Genomic DNA, 25,517 nt, shown 5'->3' with positions numbered 1-25,517 from the left:
AGCAGAGATGAAAGGGCAGATGGGGGTGGGGTGGGCATCGGCAAAGGGGAGGGAGGGGTGCTGCTTCCTGGATGGGGGCGCCAGGTGTGCAGGAAGGTAGAAATCAGTGTGGCAGAATTCACTGGATTGAGTTCAACTTGGTATCGCTTACTTTTTGGCTAAATTCAAGAGAGAAGGTGGTGGGACCAGGGATGGGGCTGGAGGAAAGGCACAGAGACCTTCGAAATAGCTTCTCCAAACTTCAGGGGAAGGGAGTGACGGCCAAACAGGTCTCACGCTGCACCCGGGGGTAAGAGGGTTTCAATGCTTTCCCGATCCAAAGGGGCACGTGCACCCGAATGTTTATAGCAGCAATATCCACAATAGCCAAACTATGGAAAGAACCTAGATGTCCATCAACAGATGAATGGATCAAGAAGATGTGGTATAGATACACAATGGAATACTATGCAGCCATCAAAAGAAATGAAATCTTGCCATTTGCAACAACATGGATGGAACTAGAGCGTATCATGCTTAGCGAAATAAGTCAAGCAGCGAAATATAACTATCATATGATCTCCCTGATATGAGGAAGTGGTGATGCAACATGGGGGCTTAAGTGGGTAGGAGAAGAATCAATGAAACAAGATGGGATTGGGAGGGAGACAAACCATAAGTGACTCTTAATCTCACAAAACAAACTGAGGGTTGCTGGGGGGAGGGGGTTTGGGAGAAGGGGGTGGTATTATGGACATTGGGGAGGGTATGTGCTTTGGTGAGTGCTGTGAAGTGTGTAAACCTGGTGATTCACAGACCTGTACCCCTGGGGATAAAAATATATGTTTATAAAAAATTAAAAGTAAAAAAAAAAAAAAAAAAAAGAGGGTTTCAATGCATCCCAGATTGGCTCCCGCCTTTCCATCCCGCGGTCTCTCTTACATGCAGAAATGTGGAAAGGAGCAAGAGCTCATACTTCTCCCGCAGGGGAGGCCTGGGGTCAGGGTGGGAAGAGTAGGTTTGCTGCTGGATCTGTGAAGTGGTACACACGAGGATGGAGCCTTGAGATGGTTTTTTTTTTTTTTTTTTAAGATTTTATTTATTTATTTGACAGAGAGAGATCACAAGTAGGCAGAGAGGCAGGCAGAGAGAGAGGAAGGGAAGCAGGCTCCCTGCTGAGCAGAGAGGCTGATGCGGGGCTCGATCCCAGGACCCTGAGATCATGACCTGAGCCGAAGGCAGTGGCTTAACACACTGAGCCACCCAGGTGCCCCGAGATGGTTTTAATAGACACGGAGTGAGGAAGGCTACGTGATGGTGAGGTAAGAGAGGGTGAACTGCCTGCCGTCACCAGCACGAACGACTCACCCTGCCAAGGGAGGGAAACTTAACTACGAGAAAGGAACTTATCTACTGTTATCAGTCCAAGATGTTCCTAACCCCGGCAATTCCTTCTTTCACTGGATTTAGGTTCTAAAATTCGTAAGATGAAAGTAACACATATTCCAAACCGAGCCTTGAGAATCTTGTAGGAATGTACCATGTTTCCACTGACCTGCCGCTCTCAGAACAGGTCATCGCTCCTGCACTTTGGAAGAGACTACGGTTGCTTCTGTTGCAGTCCAGAGGAAGAAAAGTTCTGGAGCCCAGTGTCCGGAAGACATTCATCTCACACTCGAGAAGCCCACTCGGTGTGGGAGGTGCCTGAGAGCAAGGCGCTTTCTAGAACACTGGCTCTGCCAGAAAAGGGCAGCTTGGTATCTCCATTTCAGCCTTTCCCGAAAGAAAGCCTTCAGACTGGTCTCTACTGTTCAAATTGCTGTTTCTTTATCTCCCCCGTCCGCGTACAGCGTTCAATCTTGGGGAGTTCGGGTACATGCGCGCTCTCCCCTCCCCCCACTGGTACTAAGAACCCCAAACCTCAGGAAGCCAACACTGTGTCTCACTAGCCAACGTGCTCGGGTGGACCCCGTACGCTATCAAGAAGCTTCGTCTTAAGGAAATTTCGAGGGACCCACATCTCCCTTTTTGCCAGATACCTACCTCGGTGGGCTGCTCGGCGGGCTGCGGGACCAGGAGCTGGTTGTGGTGCTGTAGCACGGTCTTCAGGTAATCCAGAACGGTTTGGCAGGGCACTGCGGGCAAGAAAGGGCAAGAATTACACAGGAGCTATTCTGTGACAAGAAAATGAGAGGCTTCGAGATTTAAAAAGAGTTTTGATGCAAACTTCTAAAAAAAAAAAAGAAAAAAAAAAGATTATTTTCTAAAGGAAACGGAATCTTTTCTTTTGACATCCGTAGTTATTTCAGTTTGTAAATACAGAACAGATGCTACGGTTTGGGGAGAGTTTTTAGGGCTCAGCACAATTCACTAAAAACTTTTTTCTTTTTTTTTAAGATTTGATTTATTTGAGAGAGAGACGGTAAGAGAGAACATCAGAGGCGAGAAGGTCAGAGGGAGAAGCAGACTCCCCTTGGAGCTGGGAACCCGATGTGGGGCTCGATCTCAGGACTCCGGGATCATGACCTGAGCTGAATGCAGTTGCTTAAGCAACTGAGCCACCCAGGTGCCCCCCACTGAACACTTTTAAGTCACAGTCACTCTGAGATGAATTTGGGTCAACAACCACTCACAGAAGAGATGTTCTCTTGTTTTCTTTGACTCAAGTTGTAACATTAGCATCCAGTGATGCTTTTTAAAATCAGGGTACTGCAAACTAATGTTTCACCAGTTTTAAATCAATAATACAATACATGTTTTTAAGGACGGATTCAATCCTAGCTCTGCAGTAAGCAGGAGGGCCCTGTGCTATAAACCTGCTTCCCTCCGTGGACACAGCTGCCTGGGGTTCCCACGGAGCCGGCCCCATGCAGATTCAGTTACAGTATCTTTCGTTAACTGTTGCACTAATTTTCTGAAGCTCAATCTCATAGATTCACTGAATAATTACAATAAAACTGAACAGGTATTAACCCAACATGGAACCCTGACATTTTTTGTACCACTGCATAAACAATTCCTACATCTTGAGATTTCTATTAGAGCCCTTTCACGAGCAGTATTAACTAATTGCTTTTAAAGGTCTTGGTAGCTTAGTTAATAACCTAATTCATGGGAATTATTGCCACTATCTGTCTCAGCTGTGGATTTTCTTAGGCTGTTTTGGTCACATTACAGAAAATAACAAATATTTAATCTAAACCCCAAATTTAAAGTATCACTTTCTGCCTTCTGCATTTTTTCTCATCTTTTTTTTTTCTTTTTAAAGATGGTAAACAGAGGTTACCATCCTTGTCCACACTGTTGAAAAGCTGGACTTTTTAGGTGTCATCACACTGTAATGTAACCAATCAAAACGTACATCAACGTCCCTTTGAAGAAAATGAATGACACCAAGTATAAGCAGCTTAAGAATTTTTTCTTTTTGTCAAAAAAAAAAAAAGTGTTTTCTTACATAACCATCCTTCTGGACCTGTGTCTTACAGTCCTTGAATACAATCTTCAAATTGGAGAAGCATTTGCTGAACAACCAGAAAGTCAATGAAAAGAAGTCATGCATACAGATGATCAGTTTGGAGTAGGCCTTTTGTCAAAGCAAAGTTCAATAAAACCTGTCAAGTACCTCTAATTTTACCAGCCTTTTAAAAGTTTAACCCACATTTACCCCAAGGATACAAATGTAGGGATCTGAAGGGGCACGTGCACCCCTACGCTACAGCAGCAATGACCACAGTAACCAAATTATGGAAAGGATGTATATGTCCATCGACAGATGAATGGACAAAGATGATGTGGTACACACCACAATATACAACACAATACTTTCGGCCATAAAAGAGAATGAAATCTTGCTGTTTGCAACAACGTGGATGGAACTAGAGGGTATTATGCAAAGTGACATAAGTCAATCAGGGAAAGGTGAGTATCATAGGATCTTGCTGAGATGAGGAATTTAATAAACAAAACAGGAGCACAGGGGAAGAGACAAAAAAATGAAACAAGACGAAACCAGAGAGGGAGACAAATCAAGAGACTCTTAATCTTAGGAAACAAACTGAGGGCTGATGGAAGGGAGGTTGTGGGGGAGGTGACTGGGTGATGGACATTAAGAAGGGCGCCCGTGATGTAATGAGCCCTGGGTGTCATATCAGACTGATGAATCACAGATCCATACCACTGAAACAAATGTATGTTAATCAATCACTTAAATAAATAAATAAATAAATAAATAAATAAATAAAAGAAAAAAGAAAAAAAGGTCTAATCCATTTTACTGACACCACAGCAGGAAAGAATGAATCTTCTGTTAATGGCATTAACTGTGGGGGAAAGCAGGGGTCCTGAGAAGCTAGTGGAGACACCAAACTGTCTGCTGCTTGAGTTCTGGGTTTTCGCTCACTGTGTGGCTTGTGGGACCCCAGGAAACTTCTGTGTCTGGTGCCCTGTCCCTGGGGCTGTGCGTGAGGTTCCCAACAGCAGCACTTTGTCCTTCTTGGTTTGTGGTGGGAACCAAACGCAGCTGTCCACACGCCAATGTTTGCCAAGTGACACGGGCAAGGTATTACTCTGGATTTAATTTGGAAGTTTTAGTAAAATTTGCAAATAACTTGCTGACTGATGAGCATTTGAATGAAACATCTTTTGACCCCTTACCCACATATTTTATAGTCATGATGTTGTTTATGAAGGGGGGGTCCCCGGGTGGCTCAGCCAGTTAAGTGCCGACTCTTGGTTTCAAGCTCAGGTCATGATCTCAGGGACCTGAGATCGAGCCCCGTGTCAGGCTCCGAGCTCAGCGGGAGCCTGGAGATTCTCTCCCTCCCTCTCCCCTGCCCTTGCTTGCATGCACACACACGCTCCCTCAAATAAATCTTAAAAAAAGAATTTTATGAAAAAATGTTTAAATGAAGCACTAAAATGCTTATAAAACTGAATATTCAACATGACCTCAACTATGTTATGAATAATTATATACATAAAGAGATTAGAAAGAAATAGATCAAAGTGTTAAGAATAATAATTGACAATGATTACATTTTAGGAATAGGATTATGGTAGCTATTACCACCAATCCTGGTAAACCAGTTTTAAAAAGTTTCTACAGGGGGCATGTATAATAATAATTTAAAAGCTGTCTGAAGAATGTTGATGTACTTGCCGCCTCCCCTTCCTTTGGCATACATTACCTTCAGTGCTGTCTGTACAGCCCTGGAAAGGCCTGGAGGCCAGCTCTCCCATTCTCCACACTCCCAGTATTTAGGTAGCAGTGCTAAGCGATGAGCAAGGCCAGATGACTCAAATGTTGGAAGAAAACGGAATTTTGTGCGCATTTACTTGAGGTAGGAGCAAGTGGGTCCTGCAGAGTGCTATCCGGGCACAAGGCTAAAGGCCAGGAGGCCAAGACAAAGCTCATATCTAGCCAGATACAAAACAGAAACAGCCACTGGGCACAGTGCTGCGGCCTCTGAGTCATCCCTTCGGGCCCCCCACCCCGGTCCTTCCCTGCACGTCCCTGGCCCTGGTCCCCACAAGGCAGAGGCCTCCAGGCCCTGCCCAGGACAGGGCTGGAGCGTGTCCCTGCAGTGACAGATTTGGAACGTCACTCCCTACTGTGCTCTCTGGAGGGCTGCCCAGCTTTTTACATGGGAAGCTGCAGAATCAAATGAAACCTTTCTGAGGAAAAAGAAAAATAAAGTCAGTATGGAAAGTAGAGACAGGGGTGTCTACACAAGAGGGAAGTGGCAGGAAAGATAGTACCCTGACCCACAGCTACATCGTGCAGCCTCCTGGGAGATGCCCTGGTCACTGAGAAGAAAATCACGGAAAACCTCCTGTCCTTTTGCCCTGCTGTCCTGTCAGCCCGTGGCTCCGTGCACATGCTGCGGACTTTCCCAGTGAATTCAGGGGCCCCTGGAGATGAGGAGCAAGGGGCCTGTGCTTTCTGCAGGATTCCTGCAGTCCAGGGCAGACACTGCGCCTTTGGCTTTCAAGGGATGAGACAGTGAGGTCAGGGCTCCCAGCAAAGGAGCAGCAGGATCCTCAAGGAGCTGATTATATCCCAGACGCCTTCTCATCTAACTGCGTCCTCATGCTCGTTCTGAATATTAAGCACATCACTCTCGCTGATGCAGAAGCTACTACTCAGGCCCACTGGGTGGGTTTCATCTACTCACTTACGCACTCTGCAAAGGAAAGGCAGATACACCTACCAGGTTTAACGAGACACTACCTGAGGAACCAAAAACCGTAAAAACATCTATTAAAGGGAAGGGAGAACAGAAAGGTACCTCAAATGTTCCTACTATCAATCCTGATATCAATAATTACAACTTCTGCCACCTGCCCAACGTAGGCTGGTCTCATTTTACGAGTAGGAGCCCAGTGAATTCTTTGGAAGTCACTTAACTGACTTTGTTGTTAGACTAGAAAGTAAAAACTAGAAGGTTCTTCCCAGGAAATCTGCTCCAATTCTGTTTTCCCACATGAAGGATGCTTGGGTCTTGAGGATCTAATTTTCACTGCAGATCATTACATTAAAATCTTGATCAGGGCTTCTCTAGCATTAATTACTCTACTTTGCTACATCACTGTTTTTACAAAATACAGCATTTCTATGATTTTAGAGGGAGACTGAAATTATTTACCGTCCTCTGAAATTATTTACCATGCCATCTATGTGCTTGTATCATCTTTAAGTGCCCTTTTCACATAGTGTCTGTAAAGTCTAAGCTCTTGAACCGTAACTATGTAGAAATAAACCATAAGCTTTCAGTAGTCCTCAGCCTTACAGAGGCACCGTTATGCTTCTGCTTAGGACAATGTCTCGTCTCTGTGGAATTTCACTGACCTGTGGAGATGCCACAACAGGCCTGACACTGGGCTCAGATCTGGGACACACAGCTGATGTGTCATCTCTGTCCTCGAGCTTATACAGCCTGCCTCTCCTCCTATCAGGACACTCGGGAGAGACAGAAAGAGTAAAAATCTTCCCCAACACTGACTATCACAGAAGTATGCACGAGGTACTACGGGAAGTGGTTAGTCCTGCCTGGGAACTGGGGGGAAGAATTTGTTACAGAGGCAACAGTCAGCTGAATTGGGTCCTGAAGGATGAGTAGGAGTTTTTCAAGTGGAGAGAAGGAGAATATGTCCTTGAGCTGGGAGGAACAGCAAGAGTAAAAGACCAGAAGCCAGTGTCAGGCTGCTCAGGAATCCCCAGTTGTCCACTGGGGTTGGAATGCTTGGCATACGGTGGGAACTGGGAGTCAAGTCCCCAAAAAGGGACAGGAAAAGAATCATGAAGCGAAGGTCCCCAGGTGTCATAATGGGTGCTGGAATTTACAGACCGTGTGAAACCTGTAGAGGCTTGTCAGCCACGGATGATCTGGGGCTTTTTAGCAGGGGAGACACCAGAGTCTGGGAAGAGGTGAGTGGCTATTGCACGTGTCCGTGCTGAGATAGGCCCGGATGAAGAGTGGGGAGAGGAGGAACCCAAAGTGATGGGCATCTGAGAGGCGGAGTCCAGAAGGAGGCTGACGTGACATTAAGTGTGACAGGTGCATCTGAAGTTGCTAACCTGGGTAACTGGCTGCGTGCTGACCTCTTCACACGGTAAGACTACTACTTAAAATCGAAGGATACCACTTAAGATTTCTGTATTACTGGGTGCAGGACAGTTTCTCTCACTCCCTTAAAGTTGCTGTTTGTTGAACTTACTGGCAGATCTGGGAGACCCTCATTTGCTAGTTAGTAAAGGTAATACTTCCAACGTTCCAACAGTATTATTAACCTCACTGTACAGAAGAAACTGAGGCTCAGAACAGTTAAGGGAGTTGCCAAGAACCATAGGGAGCAAACAGCAGAAATCCAAACCCAGGTTTGACTCCAAACCCATTCTCTTTCCCCACACATCGCTCTGTCTCCCTCCATCTCACGGCCCTAGCAAGAGTTGTAATGATTAATACTGATTTCTAATGAAGAGAACTCAATCCTGTACTCCTCTGTTCCTATCATTTGCTCCAGGTTCTTACTCAGTATACACTCCTGGGTTTTTCTTCTCCTTAGAATCCCCACGCTTCTGCGGACCTGAAGCCGCCCTGAATGTTTCTGCACAAGCCCTCGTGGACGCGTGTGAGCGGGGAGGCTGGAGAGAGGGCCCTGGCATGGCCAAGCTGCTTTCACTCCAGGATTTAGCTGTTGCAAAATTAGTTATCCAAAAACCTGGCATTCCTGATTTATCTTTTTAAAATCTTCTTAGGAAATGACCACTGTGGACTAATAGGATCAGAGCTGCCTAATCCAAGGTGAGTTTTCTGGTTTGTACCCTCAAGTTAGTAGTCCATCCTCATGATCCACGCTTTCCAGCTGGCCAGCTTGCTACCATGCATTTGTAAGCGTCGTGCCCACGCACGCACGTGGGGCTCTGGCAGACACCTGCGGGTCACCGAAAACCCCGGCAGCCCGATGCGCTCTCTCCCAGCTGAGGTCGGACAAGGGAACTCTCTGCCTGTTTCAGCTCTTGGCGCTGTAGCAAATAATCTCTCCGTGTGCCACGTTTTTCATATTTGTGGGCTTTTCGTTGGTGGGCTCGCCATTTAAACGGGACCCTGAGCGCAGAGCTGGAGGGCTGTCTGGTGCTCCCGTGTGCAGGAAGGCTGCGATGAGCCTCAGGGAGAAAGCATGGGTTTGGTAAGCCTCATTCACAGCAGGATACAGTGCGGCTGGCTTTGAGTTGTGTTATTCCGACAACGCTATTAAATTAGTCTCTTTAAACAAAAACATACATAAATATGCATCGATCTGTTGAAAAAAATGTGACCAGAGGTCCTCAGAAACCCAGCTCCGTATTTCCCCGAGGGGTAACGCTTCAGGATTCGCTAATTCAGTGTCGATAGTGACTTTATAGAAAGTAACTACAATGAACTGTGCAAACTGTATTTTTCGGGTGAAAAGGGTAATAAACTACATCTAGAGTCAAAAGGCTTGGATTATAACTCTAGCTCTGCCCCAGGCTTTGCCTGTCCTGATTTCAACCTCTTTGTCCATCAAGTGGGAAAATTAGTATTTGTTGGGAGAGGTAAAGATAAATTAAGATAATCCTAAATGTGCTTTTTAAAAAGTAGGAAGTCCTTTAATGATGTCAGTAGTATATTTCTGTATATTTGGCACTTAGAACGTCTCAAGGTATTTTTAACATGTCGTAATTATTTTACTTTGGAAGTTATTTTCTAAAATTACCACATTTTATGATTCTAAGACCCACATTTTTTCATATTTGCTTGTTCAAAGAGAATTCTAAGGGGCAATTATGATTTGCAGCGTGTTTTTTTTCCTTTTTAGTGGAATACAGAATGCTGTTGCATCTTGCATTCAGTGGGGTCTTAGATGAGGTACGGGATTTTACATCCACCCTCCCTTGGGAGCTCTCTCACCCCGTGCTGACCACAAGCTTTCTAAACCAGGGCGCTGGCCCTAACCTGCCACCTTCTCTGGGAAGACAGTTCCCCAACATCTTCCTTCTTTCAATAATGTCTCAGCTTTTCGTATTCCTGATCCAAATATCATTTCCTTCTGTGGCTTTTTACTTTTTTTTTTTTTTAAATTTTATTTATTTGACAGCGAGAGAGAGAGAGGGACAGAGAGAACACAAGAAGGGTACAAGCAGGGGGAGGGGCAGAGGGAGAGGGAGAGAGAGAGAGAGAGAGGGAAAGCAGGAACCAACTGAGTAGGAACCAATGTGGGACTCCATCCCAGGACCCTGAGATCACAACCTGAGCCAAATGTAGACACTTAACTGACCAAGCCACACCAGTGTCCCTGTGGCCTTTTTGCTTTTAACTTACCTTCACTTTTTTCTAAAAAAATTTTTCAACGGACTCTCTCACTTCTGGTGTCATAATGTAACACCGAAGGTTGGGGCTGAGGCTCCTCCCTGAGGAGACAATATTTAACTGCCCACATCGGCAAGTCACACGACTCTTCTCCAGGAGCCCTTGCTTGTATGTGGTTGACAATCAACAAGTCTTTGCTGACTCCTTGACACAGGATACAGCAACCCAGGCCCGGTCAGGTGGTGGGGGAAGAGCACCTTCCCCAACCTCTTTCTTCTCGGTAAGGTCTGCACGTTCCTGTCCCCTTTCATAGCTGCCCAGGGAGCTAATTTCCCTCTATATTCCAATAGGCTCACTTGAAGTCCCACTTCCAGAACTGCTGCCAGGCATGAATGCTTATTTCAGGAAAAAAATCAAAAATTAAGAAACCAGGAATCTCAAAGTCATTCAACAGCACAACTTGGGAGCAGCCGAGAAGGGACTAAAATCAGTGTCCTAGCTCTGACCTGGGGCAGGCGTCCCTATCTTCTTTTTAACCCTATTTCCTCTGAATGCCACTTTCTCCTTTGTACTCATCCATCCTGCTTGGCTATAAGGAGAGCCATTTCACAACACACGGGTGGTTTCTACTACGGGAAGGTCCCAGGTCCCCGGTCCTCCCCTGGGAATGCTCTGGCTTTTAGAACAACAGAGGCCTACTGGAACCGCTGGGAAACCCTGACAACGATCAGAGAAAATGCATCCCAAATTATCCAGGAGAACTACTGCTTGCAAAGCACTCCTGTTACGTATAAAACCAGATAACTTTTTACTTTGAACTTCTCTTTTTCACTACTTTATCTACTTTATTACTTGCTACACTTTTCTTCAAATGGCTGTCTATAACAGTCCCCTTCCCCCAAATTCATAGCTAATGGAGTGAAAGGTGGACTCGTAGGTGATCACCCACAATCTGGTCTGTTGTTTAGCCAAAGACGGAGGTTGAGCAGTATGGGGAAGGGGGCAGTGATGCCTTTGCTTCAGGTTTTCGTTGTAAGCAACATGTTTGGATGTCCAATGCTAAGGCGTCCCTATGTAATGAGTACATGAGTTAAGTAATCTTTTTTTTTTTTTTAAAGAGAGAGTGAGAGCGTGTGTGCGCACAGGGAAGGGAAGGAAAGGAGGGACAGAGGGAGAGAGAGAATCTCAAGCAACTGGAGCCTGACATAGGGGTCGATCTCACGACCCTGAGATTATGACCTGAGCCAAAATCAAGAGTCAGAGGCTTTACTGACTGAGCCACCCGTGTACTCCTTAAATAAGTAAATTTTTCTTGAATTTTATGCTACTTTTTTTCTATTCATAACTGACAGATTTTTTTTCTTTTTTAGCTTATTTTTAATTTTTTAATAAACATATAATGTATTTTAGCCCCAGGGGTACAGGTCTGTGAATCGCCAGGTTTACACACTTCACGGCACTCACCATAGCACATACCCTCCTCAGTGTTTTTTCTTTTTTCATAAAGATTTTATTTGAGGGAGAGAGACTGAGAGAGCACGAGTGGGGAAAGGGGCAGTGAGAGAGAGAGAAGCAGGCTCTCCACGGAGCAGGGAGTCTGATTCGGGGCTTGATCCCGAGACCCTGAGCTGAAGGCAGACACTTAGCCCACTGAGCCACCCAGGCACCCAGACAGACTGATTTTCATTCATTTAGCTGGGTTTCAGTATGGATTATTTACTGAAATCACAGTTCTCCACGTGAAATGGCTTTTGACTCAAGTTTAAGGAGGGAGCTTTCAACAGGGCTGGACTGTTTACCCTAACAGTGGTGACCACAGCCCAATTTCAACAAGTATCGTTCAATATTGGACCACCTAGAAAGCTCAAGAAACTGCAGCATCTTCATCTTTCGGGGAAACAGAGACAGTGATTAGTGGCAGCTCAGCAAGGAGTTATCCATGACAGACTTTTCCCCTGGTACAGATAAATGGGAGGAGGATAAATCGCAAATTTACTTGGTATTTGCTGAGGACGAGCTTTCAGGACTGGGAATTAGACATCACCACTCTGGACAATTCTATTACCTGTCCTTGCACGGTTAAACTCTTAGCCACAGTTCTGGATGGCTGATGTGAGGATCTAGAATTCACTGATCTCCAGGACACTATTTTCTCCCCCAGGGAAAGAGGAACGATGGGGAGCAAGATGGAAAATACTCCTTTGGGGATAAAACTCCAAGTTAATGAACCATAATTTGTGGAATTCTGAGAGCTGTAAACTCCCACAGCGTGTAAGCTCCGGCCCCCTCTCTTGGATCTGGGCGAACTCCGTGGAGTTCTGTGGCCACTGCACTGAGTTCGACCCATGTCTCCTGTGGTCGCTGTCTGCCTGGCAAGGGAAGACTGACCTTTTATCTAACCCCAGGGCTCAAGTGCAAAGGGAGAGAAAGGGTTAACTTCACCTCTTCCTTCTCCCCCACAATACAACTGCACTAAATCTAATTCCGACATATTCTGAACCAAAACTCTGGTCCATTTGGGAAAGCTTTTAAATCAAGGGATGGAAGGAAAATAAATATCTGATCTGACAATTCTTAACGCTTGCTTTTGTTTTTGTTTTGCACGTGTACTAATAATCAAGAAGGTAGTCTTCACTATTTCCTTCTTTTTTTTTTTTTTTTATTTTATTTTTTAAGATTTTTTATTTATTTATTTGACAGAGAGAGATCACAAGTAGGCAGAGAGGTAGGCAGAGAGAGAGGAAGGGAAGCAGGCTCCCTGCTGAACAGAGAGCCCGACGCGGGACTCGATCCCAGGACCCTGAGATCATGACCTGAGCCGAAGGCAGTGGCTTAACACACTGAGCCACCCAGGCGCCCCTATTTCCTTCTTTTTAAGTCAGCTGCCAAACTGGGTGGTTCAAAGACACTGAGTCAGGAAAAGAACAAACTTTCTATTTACATTTATGTATCAGCCTTAAAAACTTTAATGTAAAAATTTTAATGTGTTATATACATCCTATTTTGAACACACTATATTAGTAGAAGTAGGACATGTATGTAATTAACCAATAAATGTGTCCACTGGTGGATATATGTTCAAAAATTTTTATCAATGGGCTGCATGAAGGAAAGGGTTTGAAGTTACCGTTCTAGCTAATGATCTTACCATCTTTTGTAAGTCACAGACATGTAGGAAATGAATTCAAAGACATAAGCAAAATCGGTCGCTTTTTAAAAACCAAAAAAAAAAAAAAAAAAAAAAAAAAGGCTTTGCAGCCCAGAGAAGATCTTGCCATAAAAATGACTTTACTACTGCACAAATCTAGTGTCTCTAAGAGGCAGGAAATGCCTGCTTCGCCAGGGGGCACAAATAGTGTGGGATCAGCTTAATTACTGGTCTGTCTTTAATCTCTTCTTTTCAGTTTACAGTTGCTTATTAACTTTAAGGAGGAGCCTGCATGCTAAAAAGAGACTATGCCTGTTGAAACCTAACAAGAGTGACAAGAAATTAACGGAACAGAAGAGACCACTTGTTTAGTTCTACTCACATCCCCCCCTCTGAAAGCAACATTCCACTTTACTCTCTACTACTAATAAAACACATATAACAAAGTCTTTAAAAATACAAAAGCTGCTTGTAAAAGAGAGGAACACTTTTTTTAATGAAAACCCAGGCTCATGGCACTTGGCCTACTGGATTCTCCCATCAAGTCTGGAATCATTTTTACATGGTTAGAGACATCTTTGAACAGGACAGTGGTCTCCAGGCCTACAACTGACTTAAACATAGATAGGACACGGCTGGGAGTTCATCCTGAAATTTCCATTTGGCACTGGAAGGTGAAAGGCCACCCCGTGCACGTGCCTGTTTTTCCCAACTTTTGTCCCTTGCTCGCCAAACTGAAAAATACTTACACATGCTCACACGCACGTGCACGCACACACACACACACACACAGAGCTGAGACAACGGAAAGGAAGGATCTGCAGGTGGCTTGCAAGGAAAATGGCACGGTACCTGGGATGCTCTCCAATTTCCGTCTGAGCTCTTCATTTTCTTGTTGCAGGGAAATAACCTCCTGCTCCAGCTCCTGGCACCTCGGACAGTAGCCTTCCTCTTCCTCCTCTTCCTCCTCTTCTGGCAGTGTGGAAGAAGATGGGTGACCGTGGGATTCGGAGGTCGCCGGGGAGGTCCAGCCACCTAGTGTGTGCACGGGGGAGGTTGACAGAGGATCCACGTCGGCCAGATGGCCGTACTCACTGACCGATGAGGTGTTTGGAGTCGGGAAACTCCCTGAGAGCAGGTAATTTTGTAGGGAGTCAGTGAAAACCCTTAAAAAGGCAGAAGTCTGTTGTTTCCTTTGCATATATTGCATGTCTACATCTACGTTATCAGAGGTCTGACTGTGGACCCCTTTCCCGATGGGACACTGCTCCTGTCTTTCGGTATAACTCGAGCCTTCCTGCTTTACACAAGAAATCATGGATTGGGAATGGTTGGAGTCCAGAAGCTTTCCTCCACAATTTAAGAGACTAAGAACTCGACTGCATTGCTGGGCAAAGGCATCCAAGATCATTCGACTCTCTGAAACACATGAAAAGACACATCAGAGACGGATAGCCAAAGACAAGGGGAAGGGGGTAGGTAAGTGAGGGCCTCAGCGTTGAGCATACCATTCAAAAATGTTAAAAATATGTATTTCTACTTTCCATCCCAAACTAAGGGGACGAGATAGGATGCATTAGCTTTCTGTCATTCTGCAACCAGAGGGGTGCCTGAAGAGTTTTCCCCACCCCCTCCCTCCGGGAAATGGCAAGACTGTGTCTTTGGGCACCACATAGAGATTTCCATCGCTGTGGCATTAACTGGCCTGCACAGGTCTGAACCCACAACTTTGGCTTCATTAATATCCTTACTCTAATGAATCGAGCCAGTCACTGCCGACTCAATTCCTCATTGATAGGAGGGCTTACAGCAATCATTACTTCTATTTCTGGAGTGCCCTCATGCCCTTGCTATTAATCAGCTGATACGGTCCCTGCCGAGAGTACGTTGCTCCCAGATGCAAACTGGAGAAGAAAGATAAGTCCTTTTGAAGAGCTCACTAGACATCTAAGGTAAAACAAAGAGTGGCCTATAAGGCAAACGATGACAAGCCCGAAAGCAAAACCGTGTTAGCCAACATCTGTGTTCACTACGCTTTCTTGTCATTTATCTGTGAACTTGGATTTCTCGTCAGGGCCCATGTTTAGGCCAATCTGTGTCAGTATCATGCGGAAAGCAGCAGTGTCTCTCCTTAGAGCCTCTTCCATTAGATTGTCAAGTCTCTTAAAATGGCATGTGTCGAGAGTGATGGTTAGTTCACAGAAACGTATTCAAAAGCATATGAATTGTCAGTCAATGAAAACTAAAAACCAAGTGGAAAGCAATCAGTTTAGAAAAACAAGCAAAACCCCCTCAAACCGTGAAAACATGTTTTCGTGTTGTCTGAGGGTCTTGAAAATTTACCCCAAATGCAAATGTCACAAGGTACGTTCTCTTCTTTCCAGACCACCTCCCAGAATGGACTACTTATAAAAACAGAGCGATGCTCTCTAAGGCTTACGTGGAGGTGGCGGACACCTCTCCTCTCCTCTCCTCCCTCCCCAGGATAATGGCCACAAAATACTGCAGATCTGAGATGCCAGCAACTATTTATGATAGAAATTTAACTAGCTACTTGCTGTCTCTGACCATGTTGATCAGCTGTATTTGGGGGCAGAATAAACTTGAAAAATGAAAAATGGTGAGATGTTTAAGGGCTTCTCTGGGGACAGCAAAGTATATACTGACTATATGCAGGGCCTCTTGTAAACGAATAGGTCTTACTTTAGAGCATTTCTCATAGCCTTGGCTGGGGTGGCTAGAGCACTCTGGGCAGGCTGCGAGTCCACAAGGCTGTTTTCTTCCCGGCCCAGAGCTTTCCCACTCTTAGGACCAATACTACCCTTAGACACAGGCAGGGGGATCCGTACCCTAACCGTCCTCCTCCATCCCACCCTCTCCCCATGGTGAGGTACCCAAGATCCAGGAATTCCTTACTCAAACTGCTTCGAGGGCCTGTGTTGGACTCCTCCCTGAGCCATTCTCCCAAAGACAGACCATGGTGCCAGAGCCTGGAAGTTTGGACTGGGGCATCCATTCCTGTGTATGTGAGGTTCCTCCTAGTGGAAGATGAAGCTGGGGGTGGGGAGAGAAGGCCATGGGCTGGCTGAAAACTCCAAAGTCAAATCTGGTCATTAAGAAGGTGTATTTATCAGGATAGGTGGATGGAACATATTTTATTTAACAGTTAGTTAATTATTTAGATATATGGTATGGAGGCCTGAATTTGCACTCTTGTCCTAAATCCCACAAATATTAGGTAAAGGTCTGTTTTTTTACACAATGATTTTTGAGTCCTGAAGAAAGAACCAGATGTCAGGTACAGTTTCAGGCTAGAACTGATTGATGTGCTGGGAACTTCACTGAAGCAGCAGCAAGGATAAAGTCCACTCGCTTTCTGGGAGAAAAAGGGATGTGGATATGGGCAGCATGTTTGCTGGAACTGATGCCTCTGCGCCCTGCCAGGTGGAAGGGAAGAACTGTGCTCACGATTTAAACCAAAAAGTAATAGGGGAAGACCTCAGATATGTGGGTGTTGTTTCTTTACATTGACCCAAACCAAATAAAGTAAATGGTTGAACCATACAAGAGGGATGACTTAAGATGATGTTGCATTCTCATCTTCACTTCCAGGTTTTTGTTCTTTTATTAGTAAAAATCAAAGGACGATATTGATTGGGAATTTTCAATTCTAGCACACTAGCAGTTTCCATTCATTTTAATCCTATAATCCCATTCCAGACCTGAAGTTGTATTTACTGTTTGCATTTTAATCAGCACAGTCCCAAATGATTTACATCCTATACACTTCTAACATAACCTTGATGAAAGGAGCAAAATATGAAAAGAAAGGCTAAAATAGAAGTGCCTATAAAGAATTGCTTGAATATATTTGTTCCATGTCCTAAGGCACACTCAGTAGCTTTCATCATATTGATAAATCACATTAGGGTATACATTTTAAGGGGAAAAAAACTCTGACTTGGGGATAAGCATGATTTGTTTTTTTAATTGAAGGATAAACTTGTAATATGCTGAGAAAAAATCATTATGTAATATGCTACATTATGAAGATAATGTATTAAAATGCGATCAGAATATCAGAGAGTAGCTACAACCATAAAACAGTTCTTGCCTTCAGTTTTAAAAAAATGCTTCATTCTGAATTTGTTCTGAGAACTGACAGATGCAAAAATAGCAACTGTAAGCCTTAAAGTTGAATTTCTCTTCTTTTTAGTAACTTAAAACATTGAAATAGTGTTTTCACATCAATACGTGGAAGAATATGATGAAAAATATTACTATTACACTTGGCAGAAAACAGCACATTTTTCTACTTACTCCATATTGCAGCCAGCAATACTTTAGCTTTCCAGACAGAATATAATTAGAAATGCAAGTACTGTGCAATGCCCATTACGCTAAGAAATGGAGAAAAGTTCTGTTTTCATATGAACACAATCGAATGGTCACTGACCCATGATTCTTAATTGAGCGAAGTGTGAACATGTATTTTGAATTTTTTTTTAACTGCTTTCCCCCCCTAGTTACAGAATGCTCCACGCAAGCAATGGCAAGGAAGTACACAAAGTCAACAGTTTACAAAGGGGCTTTAACACTACCTACTTTATTCCTAAGTTCTCTAAAAGTAAACACTGCAAAATGTTAATAAATCACAGTCATGAAGCACTGTAAAGTGACCACTTATAATTTATTTTGCTCTGCTGTGCAATCTGTTGGGATAATATCATGTTGCAAATTGTGCCTAGTCTGATTCCAAAATCTGAACCCGTGATTATTTTTTTAATTAAAAAATTCATTTCTAGAAATTCTTCTAAATTTTAAGTGGTTTAATCCATCCTAAATCTGATAAGTGAATAAGGGATGGGAACTCAGCAATCAAACCCAGGCGCCTTTTTGAATGTCCTTCTTTGTAAGTAAAGCCTTGAATGGAATTTGTCCATCACAGCCTATACCCAAGAGTATTCTGTTACCATGAAGGAGATCACAGTCGTCGAGATTAGCGGTAACCTTTTGATTTTAGCCCAGCGAAGGGTGAAATATATTAATATGAAAAATGCAGAAGCAGAAAAAAAATTTTGTGATCTACTATCACGTATCCATACGTTTTATCTACCAAAAGGATTTCCAGCTAGTTCAAAATAGATGATTTCCTTAAAACATTAATATAACTTCTGAAGAGAGGACTTCATGGCATAGAAAATAGAAGTTAGAAAATGAAAGCATCTTTGGGAGCATCACCCTTGTCTTAAATCAATGAACTATGTCTTTTAAAAAAAAGGCCATCCAATTTTTTTTCATAATGGCAAACATCAACACAGCAAAACAGGATGCAATTTTTCTAAATAAATAAATCAATGATGTGTCAAAAATTAACAGATGAGTTAATATACTCGGTGCTATCAAAACCAGATGGTGCTTCCTAATATTCATCCTGCTCAGTCAATCCCTGAATATTTTCTGGACCATCGGTATATAAAATAGGATGCTGCTATTTGTGATGGCAAACAAAAGCAATCATGCCTGCCAAGCACATACTATAACAGGCAGCATTTCAGCTCTGCTAGACAGAAAGTAATTAGAATGCTTTTAATGTCCAAAAGAATGATGCTGATAGGCTGCCACAGATGTGTAGATTTATGAATATTTATATGGTGGTTTATAGCTGACACTTTTATCAGTTGAAGAAGATAAAATATCTGCCTGACTCAAAAGCTTGACAGTCAGGTTAATAAAATCTCATTAAAGAGAATGACCTATGCAATTATATAGGATTTATTGTAATTCATTTTTGATTGTACTCTGCTTAAAGATGCAATTTCCCATTTCCTGATGCCAAATTTAGGCTGCATATCAAGATCTACGTGGGTTTTAACTCTAAGCCTCCCACAGAGGAAAAATATGCTCTTAAAACCATGGTATATTACCCCTTTTAAGGAAAATTATACTCTTCATGAGATTTTATAAGAATGCTGAAAAATCTATTTTTAATCACATATTTCTCCTCTCAATGGTTTATGGCTCTTAATGGCAAATAAGATTCACTTCAACCTTTTCATCTTTTCCCTGCATTTACTCTGGACACTCAGCTATCTCTCTTCTATCTCTGACTTGATTTATCACATGGACGTCTTGACTATTTTCCGTTTACCAGCTAGCTGGAGAGGCTGCAGAACACTTTTGTGAGGGTGCAACAAGCAACTTACCACCTCCCCAGCCCCCTCTCCAGTATGCTTAAATGGTGTCTGTCTCTGCACGCATGCTCATTGGTTCAAAGTGGAAGCACTAGTTCCACAAAGAGCCAATCAGCTCTTCAGGTGACTGTCCCTCTGATGGCCACTCACATCTCTGTGCCTGTTAAGAGATGGCTTTGTCCATCAATGATTAATATTAGGACCATAATTCATGATGTCTAGTACCATGGCTTTTTTTTTCCCCCTGCCAGACCATTTTCCTCACTGCATGGAAGAAACCCACCATCCAGTTCCCATCTTTCCAACAAGCACATGGCATCCTGTACTTGGTGCTATCAAGCTTACCTCTCTATGACCTTAAGAAAAAAAAGGAGCAGCAACAGCAGCCTTGAGAATAAAAGGAAATAAAAAATATAGGGAGTTTGATGGGACATCAGACAAAGCCCCCGTTCACTCTTTTAGACGCAATGATGTTGTGATGTCCACCTGGCAAAATTAACCAGGACAAAATTAACTAGGAAGAAATGCTGAAAGAGAACATTTACAACAAGGTGAAAAGGAAAAACAAACTCCTTGTGAATAGAAGACAGCAAGGACACTGTCAGAGCAGGAAGGAGCATGGAAAAGGACAGCAAGTGGCTGGTGTAGAAAAGAGAAATGCAGGAAAAAGCGGGGTTAAAACTATGGCTGAAAAATGGAAACGAGGGGGCAGATTTAGAGTGTATAAAAGGAAGCAAAAGGTTGATTAAAGACTTCGCAGGCAGATAAAAAGGGGGGAGGGGGGGAAGCCCCCCCCCCCCCCCCGAACGTGGTGGAACTAAGGTTATGCAAAGGGATAGGCAAAACATAGAAAAGGGGAAAAGAACCCAAACACCATATAAAACAAAGATAAAGCAGAACAAGGGAATAAAGATGGGCACGAATGAAGAGAAGAGTCCAAATCGAGAGAGAGAGAAAACACAAACCTTACTCAAAGGGGAGAATGCAAAAGAGTAATAAGGGACAAAATGGAAGTGGGTGGGTAGGCTAACAATAACATAAAAACACAACACAATATCAGGTCAAAACCAACTGGGGGAAAAAAAACCCAACAACAAACCAAGCCACAGACAATAAGAACCCCTACATAAGAACCCCACTCGAAGCCGTCAAACATCTCCAAATCGGTGAGAGATGTGACAGAACAAGTCTTCACTATTACCTGTAATTAGATTTTCTTTCTCAAAACCAATCCTTCATGCGTCAAAATATTGACAAACAACAGAACATTAGCTCAGGCATCTATAACTCATTTAGAGACAATGCTCATATTTTCATCAGGACAAAAGCCTTGGATCCACCGATATGCCAAATTTGGAGGGCTCTAAAATGCCATACAAGGCCCAGAGCAGGAACTTTTCGTTCTCAGGAGCGAGCTAAACGAGGCTCTGCGCCCCGAGGGACCGCAGAGTGCCCTTGGGTGCAGGCCCCAGGCTATGGCCTTTCTACCAGCCCACCTCCCCGGAGCCTCACCCGAAGGAGAGCAGGCTTTTCGGAGGGGCCCTCCTGCAGGCTCCCGGCGGAGAGGAACCTCGTGCCCTGGGGGTGCTCCCCACCAGGCATTTCGTCAGAGCTGGGGCCCAGATGCCCCGGAGGCGCCTTGCAGCCCCATCACTCCCGGCTTGGGGTGGGGGGGGCTTGGACGACGGGTCCCAAGCGCCCCGGGGAGGGGTGTCCCTGGGCTTGGGGGGAGGGGCGAGACGTCCCTCTCCGTAAAGTCCGCCACAGGGGCCAGCGCCCAGCGCCAGGTCCAGCCGCCTGGCCGCTGCAGGGGAGCCCGCTCTCTTGCCCCCACCGGCCGGGACTCCGGGGCGGGTAGGGAAAGAGGGCCGCCGAGCAGGGACCGCGCGCGCACGGGAAACACAAGCGCACAGAAGAAGAAAAAGGGAGCCCCAGAGGCAGCCGAGTGGACCGCGGCAGAGTAAGAGTACATCAAAGAGGTGGTGAAAAAGAGGATCGGAAGGTAAGGAAGGAGAAAGACAAGGAAAAAACAGCGGAGAAGAGAGGTACAGGAAAAGTGGAAGGAAAAAGTGCAGCCGCCGAGGGTAAAGGGAGGGCGTCCCCGAGCGCCGCGCGAGCAGCGCCTGCCTCGCCCCGAGCGGCCGCGGCCGCCACCCTGGGGTGTCCGGCGCGCGACCTCGGCGGCGAGGCTGCCTCCCCGACCCCTCCCCCGAGGGAGCCGGGCCGCGGACCGCCACCGTCCCGCATCCTGGGAGCCACGCCGGATCCCAGCGCGGAGCCACCTGTTAGGAGGCGCGCGCGCCGTCGGAAGCTCCGCACGCGGCGGCGCGGAATCCTCTAGAAGTTGCCGCCGGTGCACGGAGGCCTCGGGGCTGCGCTCCGACGCCCCGACTCTCTCTCAGCCGGGACTGCGCTCGCCCGGCTCCCGTCGCGCCCCTCCCGCCGGGCCCGGCGCGCGCGAAACGGCGTCCGCCATGCCCAGCTTCTGGTGCCCGGGCCCCCACCCCTCCCCGCGGCCGGGCGGGAAGGAAAGTTGCGCCCAGGAGTTGGTCGGTACCTGCACTGAGCTCCAGGCTGGCGCCGTCGCTGCCCGCGCTGCTGCTGCCCGTGGCGGCCGCCGGGCCCGGGCCATACCTGACGACGGCGGCGAAGGACGAGGATGAGGAGGCGGCGGGGGCCGCCGGCGGCGGCGCCGGAGTCCTCAGGTGGCCCTGGGACGCGGCGGGCGTGCAGGATGGAGACGACGACGAGGCGGCGGCGGCGGCCCGGCCGGGCCCGGGGGGGTAGGAGCTCTGCGCCTGGAACTGCTGCGGCGGCTGCGGCGGCGGCGGCGGCGGCTCGCTGCTGCTGATGGAGACGGCGGCGTGCGGCGCGAAGGGCGGCGGGGGCGGCGGCGGCCGGACGTGCGGCAGCTCCACCAGGGTGGGTCTGTCGTAGCGCTTGGCCAGCGCCGGTCTCTTGCTGGGGAACGTCTTGAGGACGCTGTAGGGGCTGCGCTGCTTGTAGATTTTGGGGACGCTGGGCCCCTCCTCCGCCGGCTGCATCTCCTCCTCCATCCTGCGCCTCGGGGCCGGTCCCCGGTCGCACGCCCCCTCCCCGCCGGGCGCCGGGCTCCGAGGGTGCCTCCGCCTCCCGCCCGCCGGCTCTGCCCGAGTGCGCGCGTGTGGGAGGGTGTGTGCCTGTGCCTGGGCCGCCGCCGCCGCCGCCACTGCCGCCTGTCGCTGAGGCTGGCATCGCTGAGCCCCCGCGCGGGGGGCTGCCGCCCGAGCGCTGATTGACAGGCCGCCTCGCCAATGCCTGGAGGGAGAAAGGAGGTAAAGAGCAAGTGTTTAGGGTAATATCTGCTAATGATAATGGGGGCGGGGGCGGGGCCTGGCGCCGCCGCCGCCGCCCGTGGGGTCCGCGCGCCGGGTGTGCGCCTCCGACGGGGGGGAGGGAAGGGAAGAGCCGGATCCCGAGGGCGCGCGGATAAACAGGGCCAGGTCCCGGCCAGCGCGAGACTTTGGAGCCCCAGGTGCGGACTTGGAGGTTTTGCCGCTGCGGGCGGGGTTCAGCTTCGGAAACGAGCTCCTGGCGCCCCCTACGTGACCCCAAACTCTCGGGGTTGCACAGAGGGGCTGGGAGTAGTTGGAGTGGGGTGTGTGTGCTTTGGGAAGGTACTGCAGCCAGTTCTACCCCTCGGGAAATCCTCCCCCGACCTTTTGAAAAGAACATCTTGAAGGATTTGACCTAGGATCGCTTCTCGTTATGCGCCTCTCGGGGTCCGCCCACACCCAGCGCTTGACCTTTGAGCTCCTGCAGATCACAGGAGCTTAGGATCATACGGGATCTCGGACTTCTACATTATTTTATTAATTTCCAGTAGGGGCCCAGAGAATGTAGCAGAATCATTTACCCCATTTTACAGATGAGTAAACAGAGGCCCCGCGAGGTAATTGCCCAAAGCCAGACCTCGGGAGTGTGTGGCCCGGTGCAGACACGCGTCCAGATCATTTGAATTCATATCCTCACTTCTCATAGCACGTAGACTCTGTGCAATTGAGGGAAAAATCTGACCCGATACCTCCCTTTGGGATGGTGATTAGATGCTTTCAACAATGTCATTTGATATATACGTAAATGTGAGAACCAGGGTGGCCCGCTCTATCACTCAGCAAGCTTCTCACTGCATCTGGGGCCATCAGGCCAGTGTTTCTGGAGGACACACAATTCCAGTAATTGATTGAATGAAAGACGAGCTTCTGTGGTTTGGAGGAGGATCCCCATGGAGTAGAGTTGACTTCAAATCTTGAGGAGTGCCCTGGCTTCTCCCAGAGGCTCCTTGGAGCAAATCATCCCTCTATCTCCTAGGCCTGCCGGTGCCAGCATACTCCCTCCCAGAACTGGTTTCCAGCCTGTCAGTCTTCATTCTCCAGGTTAGGAAACTGAGTGCATCTCCTCCTTGATGTGTGACCCTCCTCTCTCCACTCTGAAGTTACATTCCTTTTCGGAGGTTCCTTTCAGTCTTGGAAAAGTGACCCATTTTCTTCTGGGGGTATAGGTCCTTGGCCTCTTATTTCCCATATCTCCCTTACCTTGGACGCCTTCTCTCTCTTGGCTGGTTCAGCTTCTGTGCTCCTCCACCCAGGATGGTCTCCCTCTCTCCTGCAGCTTCTTCAGATCATGCTGTGGGTACCCCCCCTTCCATTTATTAGAGATGAAATAAATAATGCCATAAATAAAAGTATTTGGGAGTCCAGGAACTGTCAGAGCTGATTAGGGCATAGAGGACATTTTCTTTCTCATTATGCAAAAGCATTTCATGGGGAAATAAAAGAGGTTTCATTGTAACTCATGCATGTCATATTTCAAGGAATTCAAGATATTAATCATATTTAACATTATTTGCAACGTTTCTCCCTGGCTTCTGAAAACTGCTAAATGAGGACACGTGGATCACTAGGAAAAAGGGAGACAAGCATGAGAGGGACAGTTAAGAAATAATGAAATGCTGGTAAAAGACAGGGAGAGAGAATGAGATGCCAGAGAGATGTTTCTTAGGCACATAAGTGAGAAATGGGGAGCTTCTTCTGAGATGTGAGACAGCTGAAATTGAATGATATACTGGAGGAAATAAATGATAACAAACCTCCCCACACTTTTTTTTTTCTATAAAGCAGTTCTGAATTTTGCATTGAAATGTTTACCTCCCACTGTACTCCCAGATAATTTGCCAGTAAGTCCTGGCGTTTGAAAAGAAATTTGGGGTAGTGGCAGTGTTTATGTGGGGTGACTTAGAGGAGAGAAATTCTTGAATCCTTCTACTGAAGAAGTAATTTCTTGTACCTGAGAGCTTTGTCTTATGATTATGTATTTTTATTTTTATCATCCTTGCCAACCACTTACATCTTCAGAGACTGGGACCAGTACTTCTGTTGTTATATTTTACCAACTAAAAGGACTTGCCATCTTATACATCACAAAGTGGTCATTTCTATAAAACTAGTGGTTTAGCTTTAAAAGGCAAGGTGGGGGGCAGGAGTCCTAATGGAAAAATATTAGAAATTTGGAAATGATCAATTTACAGATCCTCATGCTAATAGTCACCTACATCTGGGGCCAGAGAAAAATGAAGTGCTTAATAAACACTCTTGAGAAAATAAAATGGGCATTTATTCCAAGTTTGGAGTTGGACTCAATTTTAAACTTGTAACTGACCGTTAATCCCTGCCTGGGATTGTACTTAGCTGAGTATTGTACAGAAATGTAATGTATTGAGGTGTTTGTAAAATCTCTGGTAGCACTTTGTAAGCATCTTTCTGTAAATTGTTGTCTAAATTATCATATGGTGACTTTGCTGATATCTTCTCTTTAGGGTCTCATGGGGACTGATAGGATGGTAATTATACCCAGGCTCTAAATCTCCTTAGATATTTACTCTTCTCACACAAAAGAATAGCGAACTTTTTAAAGCCAAATGGCTCTTTATGGACAGGGTGGTTTTTGATTGGCAGCATGTCAATTCCTTGAGCCATCCAGAATATAGCTTTTAAATAATAAGTCAGCCATGGGAAATGCTTTTTATTGCACCAATTTCAATGATATTTAATGAGCTTCTGATTGACTGTTTGATCTCCCAATGTTTTGTGCTACTTTTAATTCATTTCGTATAATAGAAAAAAAGTAATTGGAATAAAATTTTGTGACAAGATAATGACCTTCCACTTTGAAATTAAATGTCTGATTAGCTTCAACATTTTAATGCTGAGATGATATTGCGGCAGGAACAAGAGTGTGCATACCATCATTTGGTGGGAAAGGGCTGAAGATACTCCTTTGCTTTTCACACTGCATGACAGAGATGGTGAAGTGGCCACAGAATCATAG

The 25,517-nt window shown here is 46.0% G+C and overlaps 1 protein-coding gene across 3 annotated transcripts in view; it reads right to left on the bottom strand.

Moving 5' to 3' along the window:
* BEND4 (BEN domain containing 4) overlaps positions 1-22,355 on the bottom strand; it is a 31,430-nt gene extending 9,075 nt beyond the window's left edge. For 2 of the 3 annotated variants that reach the window (XM_082728773.1, XM_082728775.1), the window contains exons 1-4: positions 21,709-22,307; positions 15,874-16,011; positions 13,810-14,376; positions 2,023-2,114 (exon numbers count right to left, since the gene is read on the bottom strand). In XM_082728773.1, the coding sequence (XP_082584899.1) occupies positions 2,023-2,114; positions 13,810-14,376; positions 15,874-16,011; positions 21,709-22,207 (1,296 nt within the window). In that variant the 5' untranslated portion in view covers positions 22,208-22,307. Of the gene's footprint in view, positions 1-2,022; positions 2,115-13,809; positions 14,377-15,873; positions 16,012-21,708 lie in introns of all 3 variants that reach the window. The other variant, XM_082728774.1, reaches the window with a different exon arrangement.
* Positions 22,356-25,517: the final 3,162 nt, after the last annotated feature.

Source organism: Mustela nivalis (genome assembly GCF_964662115.1).
Source record: "Mustela nivalis genome assembly, chromosome: 4".
In the NCBI taxonomy this organism is placed as follows: Eukaryota; Metazoa; Chordata; class Mammalia; order Carnivora; family Mustelidae; genus Mustela; species Mustela nivalis.
This window is presented reverse-complemented; position numbering and strand designations above follow the sequence as displayed.